General features: G+C 57.8%; 2 protein-coding genes and 1 non-coding gene across 3 annotated transcripts in view; 1 reads left to right on the top strand and 2 right to left on the bottom strand.

Moving 5' to 3' along the window:
* Positions 1 to 12,615, bottom strand: part of FADS6 (fatty acid desaturase 6) — a 37,030-nt gene extending 24,415 nt beyond the window's left edge. The window contains exons 1-5 of the mRNA XM_061140792.1: positions 12,576 to 12,615; positions 12,109 to 12,293; positions 11,508 to 11,559; positions 9,585 to 9,780; positions 4,886 to 5,083 (exon numbers count right to left, since the gene is read on the bottom strand). Coding sequence (XP_060996775.1) covers positions 4,886 to 5,083; positions 9,585 to 9,780; positions 11,508 to 11,559; positions 12,109 to 12,293; positions 12,576 to 12,615 — 671 coding nt within the window. The remainder of the gene's footprint in view (positions 1 to 4,885; positions 5,084 to 9,584; positions 9,781 to 11,507; positions 11,560 to 12,108; positions 12,294 to 12,575) is intronic.
* Positions 8,650 to 8,722, top strand: TRNAG-UCC (transfer RNA glycine (anticodon UCC)). Its single transcript has one exon. It is a non-coding gene; the product is annotated as a tRNA-Gly (tRNA).
* A 1,095-nt stretch (positions 12,616 to 13,710) lies between the features above and the next one.
* On the bottom strand, positions 13,711 to 17,269 carry USH1G (USH1 protein network component sans). The gene is made up of 2 exons (XM_061141274.1): positions 17,106 to 17,269; positions 13,711 to 14,935 (listed from the first exon to the last, which is right to left on the bottom strand). The coding sequence occupies exons 1-2, from the start codon at positions 17,267 to 17,269 to the stop codon at positions 13,711 to 13,713; spliced, it is 1,389 nt and encodes a 462-aa protein (XP_060997257.1).
* Positions 17,270 to 18,263: the final 994 nt, after the last annotated feature.

Raw genomic sequence — 18,263 nt, 5'->3', positions numbered from 1 at the left:
GGGGAGGCCACCTGGAGCCAGAAGCAAATCGCCGCGGAGGGGACGCGGGCGCCGGCGGGATGGGGGCGCAAGGACCCCCGTAGAGACCCTCAGCCCCCAGGACTTTCCCGACCGCCTGACCTCAAACAACCTCCTTATGTAATTCCGGCGCCGCACCCTGCTCGGGTTTGTGGGACCTTTTTTTTATCCCTGAACTTAAGTATTTTTCCCAGTAGCACTTAGCAGCCGCTCCACAGCCGACACGGACATTCGTCCCCTCTCTCCACCCACAGAGGGGACGCTGGTACCGGCAGGCCTCACTTGGTCGCTTTTTCTCCAGTCTTACCTTCAGGACCTAAAACAGTGCCGGGAAAGATGTGTGAATTCATGGGACAGAAAGTTCAAGGCCTCGCTCAAGCCTCCGAGAGATGGTGGGGGGCGGGGGGCGCTCCCCTCTGAATCCGGCTTTAGCAGCGGCACGTGGAGAGCTGTCTCTAGCCCAGAGGGTTTGGGACTGAGAAGGGATTGCTGTAGAGAAAATACGCATTCAGAGCTGACCACCCAGGTGGGGTCGCTCTGCGGTACCGCTCACTCAGGGGTGCCCGGGGCTGGAGGCCACCGCAAAGGGCCCTGGAGACGGCAGCAGCACCCGTCCTGGCCCTTGCATCGGCCCAGGCCCTAACCCGCGCTGTGGGAGGCTGGCCTTGGCCCTGGGAGCAAAGCCGCTGTGTTGTGCAAACATCCTCCGCCACTTCTGATTGTCTTTGCTCTTTTTTCATTCGGAAGTCCCGGTTTCATATGGAGGGTCCCTCTAAAATGAGGCCTGGAGTGGTGGGGGCGGCAGCTCTGGGGGCAGGAGCCCTTTGGAGGAGGGAGGAGAAGGGAGAGGGGAAGGCGAGGAGCAGGCGGGGAGGAAACGGAAGAGAAACCGGAAAAGAGTCCGGAACGCTTAGGACTTGGATTCCTTCATCTTCCTTCGCGTTTTCCTTCCTGATTTCTTGTGCGTTTATCCCTCCAACTTTTTTTTTAATACGTATAAAGGCAAGAGTTTCTTTACCAGATCGATATTCTAAGGAGTTTGTAATTTAACAGGCCAACACAGACACACCCAAGCAAACACACCTGATTCCTTACAGTTTACCAAGGCTTCGTACTTAACAGGTTTTGTGTAACCCCCACAACTCCCAGAGGATGACGTCATGCTCATTTACTTGATGGAGGCCCAGATCTGCCCACAGCAACCCCCCCCCCCCCCCGCCCCCCGCACAGTTACTAAATAGCAGAACTAGAACTCAAATCCAGGACATCTCCTCCAAGCCCAATCATCTTTTGTTTATATCAGAGATTCTTAAGACAGAGGCATGGGGTGGGGGTGCCTTTCCCCCTCCCCATTCCACCTTCATGTTCCTCTTTCTCAGATAGTCTGGCATTTTCAGGGAGGGGGATACCTATAATCTTAAAAAGCATAGTTGCCATTAGTGTGCAACATCATAATTCTATAAGGGCAGAATCCCACTGCTTGTGAACTTCCTGTTACCAAGAAGCCCCTCTCCAGCCTCCTCCACCCTTTGGACATCTAAGTGATACTATACAGAGGCAGATGCTGTGTTAAACAGGAGCAGAGGCAGATGTGTATTGAAGGAGTTCAGAGGAGCGAAGAATCCCTGTGGGGTGGGGCTGACGGGAGTCTCCTTGGAGAGAGGCAGCCTTAATTTAGAACCCACGTAAAACAAGAAGGTATACTGCAGATGGAGACGGCCAGGGGAGGGGCTGTGGGTTGGGAGATGGGGGACTAACAAAATCCGAAAGACTTGAATAGACAGCTCACCAAAGAAAAGGTACAAATGGCCAACAAACACAGGAAAAGATGCTCTACATCATTAGTCTCGAGGGAAACGCACGTTAAAATCCCAGTAAGAGAGGGCCCTTCAGATCCAGAGCATAGCTAAAATTAAATAGCCGGGCAGTGCTAATCTTTGGCAAAGGGGTGTGAAGTCACGGACCTCTCATTTGTTGTTGAGGAGAGTGCAAAGTGGTGCAAACCCCTTGGGAAACACTTTGACAGTTCCTTTTAAGGTAAACATACACTTACCCTGAAGTGTGTGCTGAGTTGCTTCAGTCTTGTCCGACTGTGCGATCCTATGGTTGTTGCCCGCCAGGCTCCTCTGTCCATGGGATTCTCCAGGAAAGAATACTGGAGTGGGTTGCCGTGCCCTCCACCAGGGGATCATCCCAGCCCAGGGATGGAACCCTCGTCTCCTGTGTATCCTGCCTAGCACTTCTTTACCACTGAGACTGAGCCATCCGGGAAGCCCACTGGAGCCTCAGCTTAAACCCATTGGATTCTTTACCACTAGCGCCACCTGGGAAGTTCTATATGCTTAACCTATGACGCAGTAATTCAGCTCCCAGATATTCACCCAATAGGAATGAAAACGTATCCACATAAAGACCTGAACCTGAAGGATCATCGCAGCATTGTTCATTAGAGCCAAGTTGGAAACAGCCTAAATGTCCGCCAACAGGAGAATGGACACGCTAAATATGATACCTTCACACAACCTACGCAATAAAAAGGCATTGGCAGAGGCAAGAGGGTAGATGAACTGATGTAATCTCACAGACATTAGGTGGAGGGTAAGAAGCTGCAATTACTGTGTGATCCCATTTATGTGAAGTTCAAGAACAGGGGGAGCTAACGTATAGCGATCGAAATCACATCCATCCTTCCCTGGGGAGGGGTGGGTGGGGGACGTTTATTGCAAAGGGACATGAGGAACCTTTCTGGGAGGGTGGAAACGATCCAGATGGTGATTGTGGTGGTGTTTACATGGGTGTGTATACATCTGTCAAAAGTCACTAACCTGCACACTCCACAGGCGTGTGTTTTATTATAGTTAATCAGACCTCAGTAAAGTCAACCAGGGCAAAAACAAAGCAGCAAAGCAGATTTTGCTTCAAAATGGAAAGAGCTTGGGGCTTCCCTGGTGGATCAGTGGCTAAGACTCTGTGCTCCCCATGCAGGGGGCCCAGGTTCAATCCCTGGTCAGGGAACTAATCGGAAAACTAGGAATCCACATGCCGCAACTACAGACTCTGTATGCAGCCACTGAGACCCAATGCAGCCAGATACATAAATAAAAGTAATCATTCCCAGATACAAAATACTATACATAAAATAGATCAGCCAAAAGGGATTTACTGTATAGAATAGGGAACTATGGTTAAGATCTTGGAATAACCTACAGTGGAAAATAACTGGAAAAAAGAAAAAAAAAAATATCTATATATATATGCCTGAATCACTTTGCTATGCGCCTGATACTAACACAGTATTGTAAATCAACTATACTTCCATTTTTTATTTTCAAAATCGGGAATGGTTTTTTTAAGAGGTATAATTCAGATGGTAAATGTCACCCATAAATGTAGCACGCTGAAGTGTGGGAAAGCAGGGTGATTCTGGCATCTGAGGTCCCTTGGCCATGGGGTTGACGACCGAGTGTGTGGAGTGGCTGAGAGGCCGATTTACCAAATTCTTCAGTCCTCTCTGTGAGCTCCTTCCGGGTTCTCAGCCCTGGTCCACTGCCTTCTAGCTCCCAGCAAAGATGAGAAAGATCTGAGAACAAAGCTTGGGATGAAAGGCTCTGGGTGGTTGGCCAGGCAGGCCTGCTGCCATCAAGACTCTCTGCTTGGATTCTCACAACAGGTCCTGGGGGGGACAGGCCTGGGCAAGCTCCTGGCCCTCTGCCCACAGTGGGATGCCAGGCAGAGACAGCCAGGGCTGGGGGCCGTCTACGCCTCCCGGCCGCTCTGCTCTGCACCAGCCTCTGCTCCCAACCTCTCACCTGTCTGCACAAGACTCGGTGCATGTGACAGCTTTGCAGTCTGGCATGCTCACTGGCTGTGTGACCTTGGGTAAGTTACTCAACATTTCTGAGCCTTAGTAGCTTCACATACACTAAAAAGGAGGGAGATAAATATCAATAGGAGTTTTAATACTTTCTTCCTGTATCCCAGTAGATTGTGTGTATACTCCCACTGTAGAGATGACTAGACCACAACCTAAAGTCTGAATTACTCAGCTGGGTCTTTGAGGGCGGCCAAGTTCTAGCTCCAACTCTAGTGTCCAAATCTTTGACCCCATGGACTGTAGCCTGCCAGGCTCCCCTGTCCATGGGATTCTCCAGGCAAGAACACTGGAGTGGATTGCCATGTCCTCCTCCAGGGGATCTTCCCCACCCAGGGATCGAACCCGGGTCTCTTACATGTCCTGTATTGGCAGGTGGGTTCTTTAGTACCACCTGGGAAGCCCCAAATAAATATATATATATATATATTTTTTTTTTTTTTAAAGGTAGACTTTGTGCTTTTTTTTTTTTTGACTTTGTGCTTTTTTTAAAAAGTTAAAAAACAGATGATAAAGAAGACTCCAGACCCCCAAGGGGCTGGGTGCTCATCGACCTACCTAGGCATCAGTAATAGCATGGGGTGGGGGGGTGTGGTGTTAGATGATGCTGGGTTGGGTCTTCCTGGGAGACTCTGGAGTTCCCCACCCTGGGGCAGCGATGATTCCTCCCTTCTGCCATCCAGATCTTTACTTGCTGGGGTTCATTGGGGTTAATTACTGTTGTGGTTGGGGTAGGGTGGCAGACAGCATTGCCTGGGACCCAGGGCCTGGAGGGGGATCCCTGAGAGTCAGGGATGGGTTTGGAGACCTGGAGGGTTGGAACCGGGAGTCTGGGGGGCACAGGGTGGACTAGAAAGACACCTCCTGCCACCAGGGCAACCTTTCTTGCTCTAAATCTAGGTGAATGGGTCTTTAACCCTTTCTTGTCTTCCACCCATTCCTGCCAACCCCAAATCATCAAAGGCCCAGCTCCACAAGGCAAGTGGCATTATTCACACGGGTGGGGCTGAGTGCGCCGGGGAGAAGTGGCCGGGCTGCTGGCTCAGACCTTGGTCAGCTGAGAGTGGGAGCAGCACCCGAAGCTTCTGGATCCAGCAGGGCAGGACCACAGGGACGGGGTGTCTCAGCATCAGCCTCGCCTCCAGGGACCCTCCGCGGGGTGCCAGAGTTACCTGCAGCCTCCATCCTGCCCTTCTACAGGGACAAAGCCAGGTTGGTTATGGACCAGAGGCAGGTCAAGGAAGCAAGAGCAGTGAAGGAAAGGGGCCCGACCTGGATCTGGTGGGGATGCTGCTGAGGCTCTGGGGCCATCGTCTGTCCTCACCTTACAGTCACTGAGGCTTCCTCAGCATCTTAGGTCCTTGAAAACCCAAGGCTGGGGCTCTTAGCAGCCCAGCCTCCTGCCTTGTGACACTTTCTAAGGGTCATCTGGTCCCTCCCCCCTGGACCAGGGCAACACCATAGCCAGCGTGAGTGAGTGACTCCGGGGTATGGAATAGCCTGACAGGTGTGTGGGGGGCCTGGGGGGCCAGTGCCAGGGCTGGAGCAGGGAGTAAGGGCTGCGACTCTTGTACAGAGATTCCGTTCCTTGCTGTGTGACCTTAGGTAAGTCACTTGGCTTCTCTGGGCCTCAGTTTTCTGAGAGGGTGATTTGGAGTGGATGAAGGTGATACTGTTAATATGTTCTTTACCAGAAAGGTAATAAAAGGGCAAAGGTTTGAAGTAGATACACTATCACGAATGCCATTCCTTGGGCCACAGCAATGATAGCAATGTTGTTTTGGCTATTGATATGATTTAAATCTAATATATATTGGTGTCAGTAATGATATTCATAAATGGTTTCTGTTTCCAGTGAGGAAAAGGCCTGAGCAAACTCACTTCCTCTATGTTGCTCTTGTCCTTGCCCACATTTTGCATGTGTGTGTGTGTGTGTGTGTGTGTGTGTGTGAAGCACCGGGGTTCAGGAGTGTGATAATCCCCCCACTTCCCTTCTTCATGACTGTGCGGAAGGTGTGTTAACATGGGGTTCAGCCCAGCGTGTCACTGCTCTCTGCCAACAGCTCAGGGATGCCCAGGCCTGGCTGATGCCCACTGAGCCCTCCCCCGTCCCCAGATTCCCTGACCCCCGGTCCCCGGGCTGGTTCTCTACCTACTGGATGTCAAGGCTGAGCTAAGTGCTTTTAGGTAGTTTATCCTCACAACTGGTCTGTGACGTGGGGTATAATTATCCCCATTTACAGACGAACATACTGAGGCTTGAAACAGCAAGTCAGCCCTCCCAGCAAATATCAGGGCTGGGAGGCCAGTCTGGGCACTGCAGCCCCTAGAAGGGCCCAGCAGGCCCCTCGGTACCCAGACTGCCCCGAAAGGTTGATTCCTCTCTACCCCATTCCCTGCCTTCTGGACCACCGGCCCTTCTCCCCCTATTGCCCACCCCCGCCCCGGGGCTCTGACTCCCCAACAAGCCAGTCACTGAGTGAGGGCTGGAGGAAGTTTCGTGGGAACCCTCTGCTCAGGGCGAGGGATGGGGCCGGAGCGTCAACATTTCTGTCTAAAGGAGCCGGGGCCCTGGCAACAGACAACAGAGGGGAGGAGGAGCCTAAAATAGACTCTAGGGACGTCCCTGGTGGGTCAGCGGCTGAGACTCTGCCTGGTAAGGCAGGGGACGTGGGTTCAATTCCTGGTCAGAGAACTAAGGTCCCACATGCCTTGGGGCAACTAAGCCTGTGTGCCACAACTAAGACTCTATGCAGCCAAAAAGTAAATATTTAAAAAATAAAGTAGACTCTAGACCAAGCCATGAAGCCCTCTGTGTGCGTGTGCGCGCGCACATACACACACACACACACACACACACACACACACACACATTCATGTGCACACATCCCTCCTCTGGAAAACCTGGAAACCCCGAGGCAAAGACAAATGGGGAAAATGATAGAGACACAAGCACACTGAAGCTCACAAGTAAATACAAGCTTCCCAGGACGCGCTGGGTCCATCACACCCTGTCCTTGCATGGATCCATGTGCAGGTCCTCAGCTACATCACATACACCCACCCACACGTGGGCACACACGGGCACACATGTACACACAGGCAGAGAGCCATGAGTGGTATAGTTAAAGGCTGAGCAGGAGGGGGCAGAGAGGCCCGTCTGTCCCCCATCCCACCTCCCCAAGTCCTACCAGAGGAGCCCCTGTTCTGACCCAGGGAGCCCCTGAATCAGGCTGAGTAAGCATCCAGCTCAGTGAATGGGTCTGGGACTGCCATGGAAAGAGCCAGAGTTTGGGGTTTGAATCCCACAGCCCTGACATTTCTGCACTCAGAAGCTTGGTGCTGTGCAATATTCAGTCATGTCCGACTCTTTGTGACCCTATGGACTGTAGCCCTCTGTCCGTGGGATTCTCCAGGCAAGAATAGTGGAGTGGGTAGCCATTTTCTCCTCCAGGGGAATCTTCCCAATCCAGGGATTGAACCCGGGTCTCCTGCATCGCACGCAGTTTCTTTATGGTGTAAGCCACCAGGGGAGTCCCAAAGCTTGGAGAAATGACTTAAACCTGCCTGAGCCCCGGTCTCCTTACCTGTGAGACAGAGCCGTGACACACCATTTTCCTGGGTTTGCTGGGCCCGATACGTAGAAAGTGCTAGATACATGCCCTGAGACGGCAGCTGACCAAGCGCAGCTGTGTGAATGGTCCAGACTAAACATCCTGGCTTACACAGTTCCCAGCAGGTCATTGCCCCTCTGAACCTAGGTTGCCAAACCTGTAAAATGGGGCTTGTATATAATGTCCTCCTGCCCTTGCAGGAGTGGCAGATGGGGCATGGGGGAGGGATCCTGAACTTTCCCTAACTTTCTGAGACCTTGGGAACATCAGAAAACCTTTCTGATACTCATTATCTTCACCTGTGAAGGATAAAACCCCTCACCTGCCTACATCGCAGGAGTGGGGAAAGCTTTTGGTAAAGTTCCGACAATGGCAAAATGGGGGCAGGCTGGTGGGTCTGCGACTCCCCCTCCATAAAAGATACTCAGCTCCTTGGGCACCTCCACAGCTCGGACTTCTCCAGGGGTCCTTCCCCACCCTTGGCTAGGGGACGCTGGCTGGATTGTCAACACCCCCTGCTGGTTTGATGAGGATGGGCTCTGTTTGTTTGTCACATAAGGGTCAGAAAAGCAGGACTGCTCACTGGAACTGCCTTGGACTCACCTACTGGGCCGCCGGGACCACAGACGCGAGGAGTGCCCGGTGGGCCCGTTTCAGACCCCACCAATGGCCGTGATCATTACTCACCCACGTGCACTAAATCCTGGGCAGCATGTCAAGTGCTTTCTGCGCATTGTCGTTACCCCCTCCCAGTGACCCATGCGGGTACCACTTTCATAATATATTATAAGATCTGTTTTACAAATGAGGGAACACTCAGAGAGGCTGGTAGCTTCCCTCGGGCAACATCTGGAGAGGGGAAAAGCCAGTGTTGCTGCCCAGATCCGGCTGCCTCCTGGAGTATGACCACCTCCCGAACAACCCGTGCTGGTCTCAGAGGAGGTTACACAGGCTACACGCTGGGAGGATGGAGTACGGTGCCTCCCGGGACTGTCTAACCTGGGAACAGGAGGCAGCGGGCACTGCAAGAGGCATCAGGCAACCTAGTGTTACTTAACCCACCTGGCTGCTCTGTGATCTTTGGCTAGCCCCCTTGCCCTGTGGCCTCAGTTACTTCACCTGTAAAAAGAGAAGTTTGTTGAGTCTTCCCTGGTAGTCCAGGGGTGAAGACTCTGCGCTTCCAACGCAGGGGGCCCAGGGTTGATCCCTGGTCAGGGAACTAAGATCCTGCATGCTACAAAGAGCAGGCAAAACAAAAAAACAATGTGCCGCATACCCTGAGGCCCTTCCTGCCTGATCCATCCCACCACCCCCACCTCCAGTAACTTCGCAATCTCATTTACGATGTAATGTCACAGCAGTCTCACTAAGCCTTCTTATTTAAAAATTAATTTCATTTATGTATTTATTTTTGGCTGCACCAGGTCTCTGTCGCTGCAAAAGGGCTTTTCTCTAGTTGTGGTGAGCGGGGGCCACGCTTCCTTGCAGGGCACGGGCTTCTCATTGCGGTGGCTTCTCTAGGTGCTGAGCAGGAGGTTTAGTATGTGTGGGCTCAAGAGCTGTGGTTCCCAGGCTTCAGAGCACAGGCTCAGTAGTTGTGGCACCTGGGCTTAGTTGCTCAGAGGCATGTGGGATCTTCCTGACCCAGGGATGGAACCCATGTTTCCTGCATTGGCAGGTGGCTTCTTCACCACTGAGCCACCACGGAAACCCTAAGGCTTCGTAATTGGGGGGTCCCTGAACCTCTACCAGCTACAGGAGCTGCCTGGAGTCAGGAGGAAAGTTGTATGTGAGTGTAAACGTGTTCAATGTGCATTTTTCCAGGGCAAGTGTCCATACTGGCACCAGATTCTAATCCCCTAAAGCTAAGAATCACTGATTAGTCTAGTATTTCAGAACTTCCCTAACCTCGATCTAAATTTTACGGGGAATGAGCAGAGAAAGGTGAATCCCTACTGTATAAATCTGCCCCCTTCACTGTGTTTAAAGTCCCCTTAGGCCTCCTGGAGCCACACCCGCTGCTGCAACCCAGGCTTCCACCCGTGGGGACCCCAGCCCCCACCGCTTCCGGTTAGTCTCGCCTCCACGCCGAAGCTCGGGTCTGTTCTGTCTCGTCTTCTGGCTTCCTCACCCCCATGTCCGTCCCTGGACCGGCGGCGCCAGGAGGCGGGTCTTTGGTGAGGTAGGTGCAGTGACCAGGACCGCCAGTAGGGGTCGCGAGGTGGCGGGACGCCGAGGAGCACCCGAGGGCGGCATCTCGCATTTTTATTGGTCCCCCTGGCAACCGAGGTAGGGGTGGGGATGGGCGTGATAGGGGTGATGGGGGTGATGGGGGTGATGGGGGTGAGGAACGCCTGGCAGCAATCGGGAGGCCTGGGTCTCCTCGGTAGGCCTCAGGTTTCCCATCTGTAAAGTGGAAGGAGGTGGCCTAGAACCTCTAGATGCTCGCCGGGCAATCTTGTGACTCTGATGTCCTCCTGTAAATCTTTCTGATGATCCTGGAGGGACGAGGCTGTCTTGAACTGCCCTTGACAGCAGCACTGGGCCCAGCAACCTTAGGGAAAGAAACAAAATGACTCCAGGGCCCTTTCCCAGACTTGGCTGAGAAAACAGAACCCATTGTCCTGCAGCTTCAGGGCAAGCCTTCCCCTGGGAGAAAGGACATCACTAAATAGGACTGCCCCACGAGCTTCCTGGGGGTGATGAAGGAAATGGAGACCCCACTGGGGCTGGGTCTTGAGATCCTCCTCACTCAGCTGCTGGGGGCTCTTCTGACCCCCCTCTCTCCATCAGCTCTAAATCCTAGCTCCAGAGAGAGCAAGGTGAAGACTTGGGGATGAGGGAGGCTCTGCAGAGATGCGTGGGGGCTGCGCTACCATCTATCCCAGGACCCCCTCTCCCCCCCAAGGAAAAGGACCAAGTCCTCATAGACACAAAAAGACCCTCTCCCGCCTCCACCCTCTTCACCCCACCCCCCGTCTCCCACCCCCCACATGAGTAAACCAAGACACAGACATGACAAGGATGCAGAATGTTTTCTACAAAAATTATAATGAGCCTGCCGGAGGGGCGCTTCATACAGTGGTGGGAATCGGGGAGCCTGCCCCACCCCAGCACTGGGAGGACCGGGAGGGGGCCGAAGCCATCCGTGGGCAGGGAACCGGAGAGGAAGGGCAGCTCCCAGGGCTCCGGGAAAGTTGCATCGGCACATGGGGGTGGCCCCAGGCCCAGAGAACGGGCAGAACGACTGAGGCGGGCTCAGGGAAGCCAAGCCTTCAGTGTGGGAACAGGGGCCACCTCCATCACGCCCCCACCTTGGAGCACGTGTGTGCCTGGAGGCCATCCTCAAACATAGACACACAGCAGGGAGGCCTGTGGCGTTCTGTGGGGGTTCTCTTTCCCCTGCCCCTGCCCAGGGGCCCCAGGAAGGAGCAGCTGGGAGCTGTGGCAATGCTCCTCCCCCCCTCCCCCAGTAGGAGCCGCTTTCCAAGCTGAAGATCAGGGACGGGGGGACCACTGTCGACAGAGGAGCAAGGACGCATCCACATGGGGGTATATGTGCCCCCATGTGTGGGCTTTAGTGACTCTCCCACACTCAGGACTTTGGTCTGAGGACCCTCTGAGGCTGGCCTTTCCGCTAACCTCACCAGCATGATGGGGCAGGGACTCTAGTTAAGCTCTCCCTCACCTGCTACCCATGCAGAACCAGAGAGGCACCCAGCAGCTTCCAGAGCTTGAGGGACATCCACCAACCAACCTCCTGACAGAGCCCTGGGGGTCTGCGGACAATCAGAGTTCAGACTGTCCACATCCTCAGGCTCCCAGGGTCCACCTCACAGGACTTGCCCACACTCGGCTGGACACCTGGCTACAACCAGTCTCTGCCCTCCTGGGCCTGGGGACTCTGAACCACTTGGCAGATGCCTTTCCCCAGCCCAGAGCATGCTTGCCAGACCATAATACTGCGGCCAGTTGCTCTAGCACCTTGGATCTACGGCCCTGACCTTCTGGGGCCTTATGCAGGGGGTGACAGGTTGGGTAACCAGGCTGCACATCCTAGGAGAGAGGGAGTGGACGAGGTCAGGGTGGAGAGGGCCAAGTCAGGCTGGACCCCGCCCCGGGGTATGCCGGAAGGGCACCAGTCACCCTACCCCAGCCCAGCCTGGCACTCCAGCCGCCCACCCCCAGCATGGCCAGTAGAAGAAGGAGGGGGGCTAGCCATGCCCAGTGACAGGCCGGGGACTAAGCTCAGGCATTTGGCTGAAGAGTCTAGCTGGGACCTCCTCCCTGGAGTATATGTGGGGAGGGGAGCAGCCCAAACCCTTCCATCACAAAAATGTAGGAGGTGAGTTTCCAGACTGAGCAGGACAACAGCACCCTTGGAGGAGGGGTGAGGACAGACCCTGGTCCCCAAGACAGGGCCCCCATCCCCCTACCCACACTTCCATCTAACGGGCGCATCATTTAGCTCCCCCTGCCCTGGCACTGGGGCTGGCCTTCCACGAATGCACATGTCCTTTAAAGCCACTCAAATAGACGTGACTTAGGGGCCCTGAGACCCCTCAGAATTAACATTCTGGGTCACTCTCTTGGCCTTCCAGTTGCCTCCAGGCCATACCCTCCGCTGCAGAGTGTGGACAGGCGTTCAAGAGAGATGACCCGCATGGTCCTTGCTCCGGGGAAGGGGCCGGGGAGCTGCAGGGCTGGCAATGGTGAGGACCTCGTGGTCCCACTGTGGGCTGTGGCAACTTGCAACTCATTTTGGTCTGGGGAGAGGAGCCCCCTGTTACCTGTGGAGAAAGAGACAGAAGCAGACTTGAGCTAAGCATCTTTGGAGACTATTTTAAGCCAAGACCAATGATTCTGACAACTTGCCTTTCCTGGGCAGGCTGATGGTCAGGGATGCAGAGTGGCCGCAGGGTGCCCTCTCATCCTCCAAACTCTAAACCAGACGCCCTTCCCCACCCACCCCTGCCCAGCTGTGCAGCGTAAAGTCAGAGAGACCGAAAGGGGGCGGCAGTGTTTGCTGGGCTTGTGGGATGTCACGATGGCGAGTCAGCCCAGGGACAGGCCAACGACACTGCCGGTGAGACAGCGGCCCTTGGCTCCCATGGTGGCGTTTTGAAGGTGACAACTCCACCCTCAAGGCTGCTGTTGGCCCTGCTGGGATCATCTGCTCCTGTTCCTGGTTCCAGGGTTCAGGGACCAGCAGGCAAAATATCTGCCTCGAGGGTTTGGGCATCTGGAGAGATGACTGACTGCCACACCCTCTATCCCATGGGAGTCACCTTGTCCCTAGCCTCTGGAACCACAGGGATCAAGCCTAGCTCTGCACTCAGCAGCAACAAGACCTTGGGCGAGCTACTCTAACCCTCTGAACCTCCACTTGCTCACCTGTCAAATGGGGATGATATAGCCCCTTCACGTGACAGCTGGGGAGGATTAACTGAGAGAACTTGCACAAGGGCATCTCCAGTACCCAGGAGATGGCAGGGCTCAAAACAGCCTGGCTGTGATTACCACTGTGTGGCATCCATAGGAAGACACCCATTTTCCTGCATCTTGACATCCTCAAAATTGAGGTGCATTTGACATTAGCAATGTAAATTGGCAGCTTCATTGTCAGAATCGGGGGTAAATAAGTGGTTTCCCTGATGGCTCAGTTGATAAAGAATCTGCCTGCAATGCAGGAGACCAGGGTTTGATCCTTAGGTTGGGAAGATCCTCTGGAGAAGGAAATGGCAACCCATTCCAGTATTCATGCCTGGGAAATCCCAAGGACAGAGGAGCCTGATGGGCTACAGTCCATGGGGCCGCAAGAGTGGGACACGACTCAGTGACTCAACTTCTTCAACTGGAAGTGTTAGTTGCTCAGTCGCGTGGGACTCTTTGCGACCCCAGGGACTATAGTCTGCCAGGTTCCTCTGTCCATGGAATTCTCCAGGCAGGAATACTGGAGTGGGTAGCCATGCCCTTCTCCAGGGCATCTTCCCCACCCAGGGATTGAACCCAGGTCTCCTGCACTGCAGGCAGATCCTTTACCATCTGAAACACCAGGGAAGCCCTGGTAAGTAAGTGGGGCCTCTTGCAGTTGATGACGACCTAGTTATTATCACCCCCACTCCCTCCCCAAAAGGTAGATCCACACCCACCCCAGGGCGTTACACACAAGCCCTATCTTCCCATCCCCGCGGAGACGCTGCGCACTCACAGCTCGGTGTCCTCCAGGGCCGGCGGGCGCTCCAGCGCCTGCCTCCGCCTCCGCACGGCGCCCAGGATCTTCTTGCGGGGCCCCAGGGGCACGCTGATGCTGCGGAGGTCGAGGTCCGAGCAGAGCATGAGCGCCTCGAGGTCTATCTTCTCCTGCTGCAGGAGGGAGGTGAAGTCCTCCATGTGCAGGGAGGCCAGGAACGTCTCCAGCGGGCTGGTCTCGGGCTCCAGGTCCTCATCCAGGCCCAAGTCCAGCTCGTCCCAGGGCAGCTCCTCCCCACAGCTGCGGTCCTGCAGGCTGTTGGCACTGCCCAGGCTGTCGTCGTCGAGGCTGGGGGAGCTCTGCAGCCGCCCCCGCGGCGGGCCCGCGCCGTCCAGCGCCGCGTCCTCGCGGCCCAGGCCGTGCAGCCCGCTGCTCAGGTAGTTTCTGCGGAACACCATGGTGCCCAGGCCCGGGCGGGTAAACAGGGAGTCGTGGCCGGAGTCGGTGCTGACCTCCGAGTGCGCAGGCTCGGCCGCCAGCGTGGCACGGGAGACGCTGTCCTCGTCGGAGAGGAACATGTCCCGGAGCGGGGCGCGGCCCCACTCCTTGGGGTTGGCGTAGGAGCCCTGGCGCACGAACATCACGTCGCTGCCCAGCTGCAGGCCCGAGAGCGAGCGCACGCTCTTGCGGCCGTCCTCGGAGATCTTGAAGGTGCCCTCGCCGCCCTGCTTGCGGCGCTCCAGCTTCCGCTGGATCTTGGTCTTGCCCGCCTTGGCGGTGCCGTGCAGGGTGGCCTGCGAGTAGGGCAGGTGGCCGGCGAGCGCCAGATGCTGCAGCCGGCCGCTCAGGGTGCTGGACGTGAGGCTGGAGAAGCTGAGCGAGTCGGCGCGCTCGGCCAGCTCGCGCCGGTAGCGCCGCTCCATGCGCTCGTGGTGCTTGCGCTGCAGCTTGGCGCACTCGCGGACGCGCCGCTCCGCCTCGCGGAAGGCCTTGTCCTTCAGCTTGCCCACCAGCTTGGGGCTGAGGCCGCTCTGCTTGGCCGCGATGGAGTCCAGGTAGCGCACGCATTCCATGTGGCCCTTCATGGCGGCCATGTCCAGCGGCGTGTGGTAGTCGTTGTCCAGGCACCAGATGTTGGCCCCGAAGGACACCAGGAAGGAGAGGCAGTGCAGGTGGCCATTGGAGGCCGCCAAGTGCAGGGGCGTGTTGCCCCAGATGTCGCACTTGTCCGGGTCACCCCTGCGGGACGACACGCGGGGAGGAGTGAGGAGCCATCGCAAGCTCAGGCCGACAGTCGGCAGGCAGCGGCTGCAGGCGAGGGAGGCGGCTGGCCTGGTTGCGCTCCCCCCAGAGGCACCCCAGAGGGGACTCGACGGCCTGAAATCACTTCTCCGACTCCAGGACACCCGGACCCGCAGCCTGGAGCCACCCAGAGGGAGCCCAGGCTCGCAGAGGGGGGGGGGGGGGGGGGGAGGGGGGGGCGACAGAGCAGGTGGGGCCAGGGCCGGGCCTTCCCCCAAGAGAACCGCGGGCTGGGAATCTCAGGGGATAAATATTTGATGCCCAGAGAGAAAGGAGTGAATTATTCATGGTGCCCGGCGGGGAGCTGGCCCAGAGAGGTGGTGGGCCAAGGCCGAGTCCGGGTCTCTCGGCAGGCGTGGTGAACGCGGCTGCCAGTACAAGGGTGGTGTACTAGTGGCGTGTGCTGGGCCCGAGCCCCGGGGAGTGTGTGAGCGTGTTCCTGCACGTCCCCGGGACCCGCCATGTCTGCAGGGAGCAGGGCCAGGCCTGGCAAGCCCACGTGTGAGAGCAGGTGTTGGGTCTTGGCCTGGGCCAGGAGGGGAGCGTGGGGGCAGCCAGGACGGGAGGGGAGGGGGCGGGCAGCCTGCCACCTGGGCCCAGCTGCCGTCCAGTCCTGGGGCCGCTGCATCTTCAAGAGCCCCGGGAGGCAGGCTGGCTTGGGCCTGTCCCGGGGACCCACGCAGCCCCTCCATGCCAGGCTGTTTTTCCCTCCGGGGACATGTCCGCTGGCTCCTCCAAGCTCCCTCCTCCCTCAAGGGCCTAGCTCAGGCCCTCTGCCCCAAGTTAATGAGGAGGCCACCCCGCGGGGCTGGAGGAAGAATCGCTTCATTGTGTGACCACTCCTCCTCCCACCCTGCACCCCCCTCCTCATTTCCACTGCTGGTCTTCAAGTCCTGCATGTGGGAATGAGTTGCCGGGCAACAGGCCCGCACCCCATCAAGCACCAGCCCTTGCCCTCCGAAGGAGCTGAGGGGTTGGTGCACTCAGGGGGCCCCCTTGTCCCCTCTTCCTGTGAACTTCTCCGAGGGGCAAGCAGGATCACTGAGTACCCTCTCCGCACGGACAGGGGCCAGTCTTGGCCTCTTGGAACGTGGCTCAGCTCCTAGTCTTGGGGGCTGCTGTCATCTGCTGCTGGGCCCGGGGAGCAGCTGTGGAGGGAGGGCAAAGGGGGGCTCCCCGCTCACCCCATGCTCCAACTGCAGGCCAGGGCCTGGCATTAGCTGGGCCCCTTTGCTTGCACCATGATTTCCCAGGCCCTGAGATGTTCTCACGTTAACCCTCCGGGGGCATCTCTGGCCTCCCTTTGCCCCGTCCGGGCCGCCCTGGTGTCCGGGTCAACCTGGCTTCTCTTTATTAAACTGCTGGGGCTGGCAAGTGGTTCACAGGGTCAGGCAGCCCCAGGGAGCCCACGTCAGTGGGCACCGCATTCCTCAACTGCTACTTCCAAACCCCTTCCCTGCCCTGACACTTGGATGCAATGCCCAATCGTCCCCCCAGACAACTCCAAAGGGAGGGTGAGGGAGCCCGTGTGGGGGAGGGGGATAGAGGGAGCTGGTTAATGGGGTGGCTGAACCGAGTGACATTTGGTCCTTCGGGCAGTGCCCATAAATCCCGGGAGTGAGCAGGGAGCAAGCTATGTGAGAACCAGTGTGTGGGGGCTGTAGGCGCTGGTGGGAAGGACCCCTTGGGCCCCTGCTGGGGGGGTGGGGGTGGGCAGTGAGGAGCGGCTCCTTCGGCAGCCCCACTTCTGAGGTTTCTGCCCCTTCTCCCCAGGCTTCTCCTGCCCTTGCTCTGGCTTCCTGGTGCCACCCACCCAGGTAGCCCCTCCCCCTTTCTCCTCACTCTGAAGCCCCGACCACAGTCATGGACCCCACCCCCACCCCGCAAAGTCCCACATCCAGGTCACAAATGTCACAGGCCTCAGCTTGTCTCCACCTCCCACGACTGCCAGTCTCCCAGGTCCCACCTTCCGGCCTTGTCCTAGGGGAGGAGGTGGCTCAGAGGAGGTGGGGGGAAGATGCCATAGGGTTGGGCGGCGGTGGTCTCAGGGGCTCCAGATGGGCCCTGAGGCTCTTGCCCTCCCCCACGGGGCCTGGCCGGCACTCACCCCCGGCTCACAATGAGGCGCAGCGACTCCAGGTTGCCGTGGTAGGCGGCCCAGAGGGTGGGGGTCATGCCATCCTCGTCGGGGGCGTTCAGCTCCTTCCTGGTGGCCTCCTTGAGGAGTTCCAGGTAGCCGTCCCGGGCCGCCCGGTGGTACTGGTCGTTCATGGCGCCTGACTTGGACGGGGCGGGCCGGGGACACGGGGACGTGCCCCCCGCGGGGGAGGGCGGCGGGGTTAGAGCTGCGGCATGGGGCTGGGGGAGGGGGCCGGGCAGGGGCCGGGACCGCCAGCCCCCGCCGCCGCAGACCGAGGACGGGGAGCGCCAGAGCCACCGCTACTCCGCTACTCAGACATTTGAGCCGCGCACTCGGCGGGGAGGGTGCGGGGAGGACCGCCCGCCGCCCGGAGGGCCGCCCCGCGCTGCCCCTGGGTCCTAAACTCCCTGCTGCCGAGAGCATGGCGGTGACCCTGCCCCTAAGTTCATAGGGCCGGCCCCTCTGCCGGAGGGTCCACCCCAGCGTCCCGCCCCAGGAGGGCCAGTTTGGGGGCAGCTCGAGGTCTGTCCTCACTAGAGCCCAGGCGCGGCGGCTCCCGATGTCGCTACCCGTCGAGGGAACGGGCCAAGGACTGGGGAGGGATGTCTGAGGGCTGTCCTGCGCCCCCCACCGCCTCGCCCTGGACAGAGGGTCCAAGAAGTTATGAGGACCGACTCCCAGACGGTCAGCGATCCGCACTCAGCTGTCCAGGCCGCCCCCTGCCCGCGCTGTCCAGTAGAGGGCGCTGGAAGACTAGCCAGGGACTTGATACCCAAGTGCGCCCTCGCAACATCCCCTGGAGCAGGGATGCGGGATGAGCTACAGGAAGACCCTACTTGGAGTCCTGGTGAGGGTGCCAGGAAAGGGGCGTTAGGGTCCCGATCTTGGGGCGGCAACAGAGGAGCACAAAGGTAAGGGCCGCCGGGGCTGGGGGCGCGTCGGGGTGCCTGCGGGCCCTTAGGGCGTCTGTTGAGCGTCGGCTCTCTGGGCTCTGGGTGTCGGGATCGCGGGGCGCCAGGGCGCGGTGGGCGCCCGGGGCGGAGTGTCCTCTGGGTGCCGCACTGCGGGGCCACGCCCGAGCCGGGCTGCGCCGAGGTGACAGGGCGGCGGGGGAGGGGGCGCCTC

The sequence above is a fragment of the Dama dama genome, chromosome 5 (genome assembly GCF_033118175.1).
Source record: "Dama dama isolate Ldn47 chromosome 5, ASM3311817v1, whole genome shotgun sequence".
Classification (NCBI taxonomy): domain Eukaryota; kingdom Metazoa; phylum Chordata; class Mammalia; order Artiodactyla; family Cervidae; genus Dama; species Dama dama.
This window is presented reverse-complemented; position numbering and strand designations above follow the sequence as displayed.

Bases quoted from the DNA above. Each gene is read 5' to 3' on its own strand.
- USH1G (XM_061141274.1), bottom strand. From the start codon at position 17,269: ATGAACGACCAGTACCACCGGGCGGCCCGGGACGGCTACCTGGAACTC. The intron at 14,936-17,105 runs GTGAGTGCCGGC...GTCGTCCCGCAG, and splicing joins CGCCTCATTGTGAGCCGGGG to GGGTGACCCGGACAAGTGCG.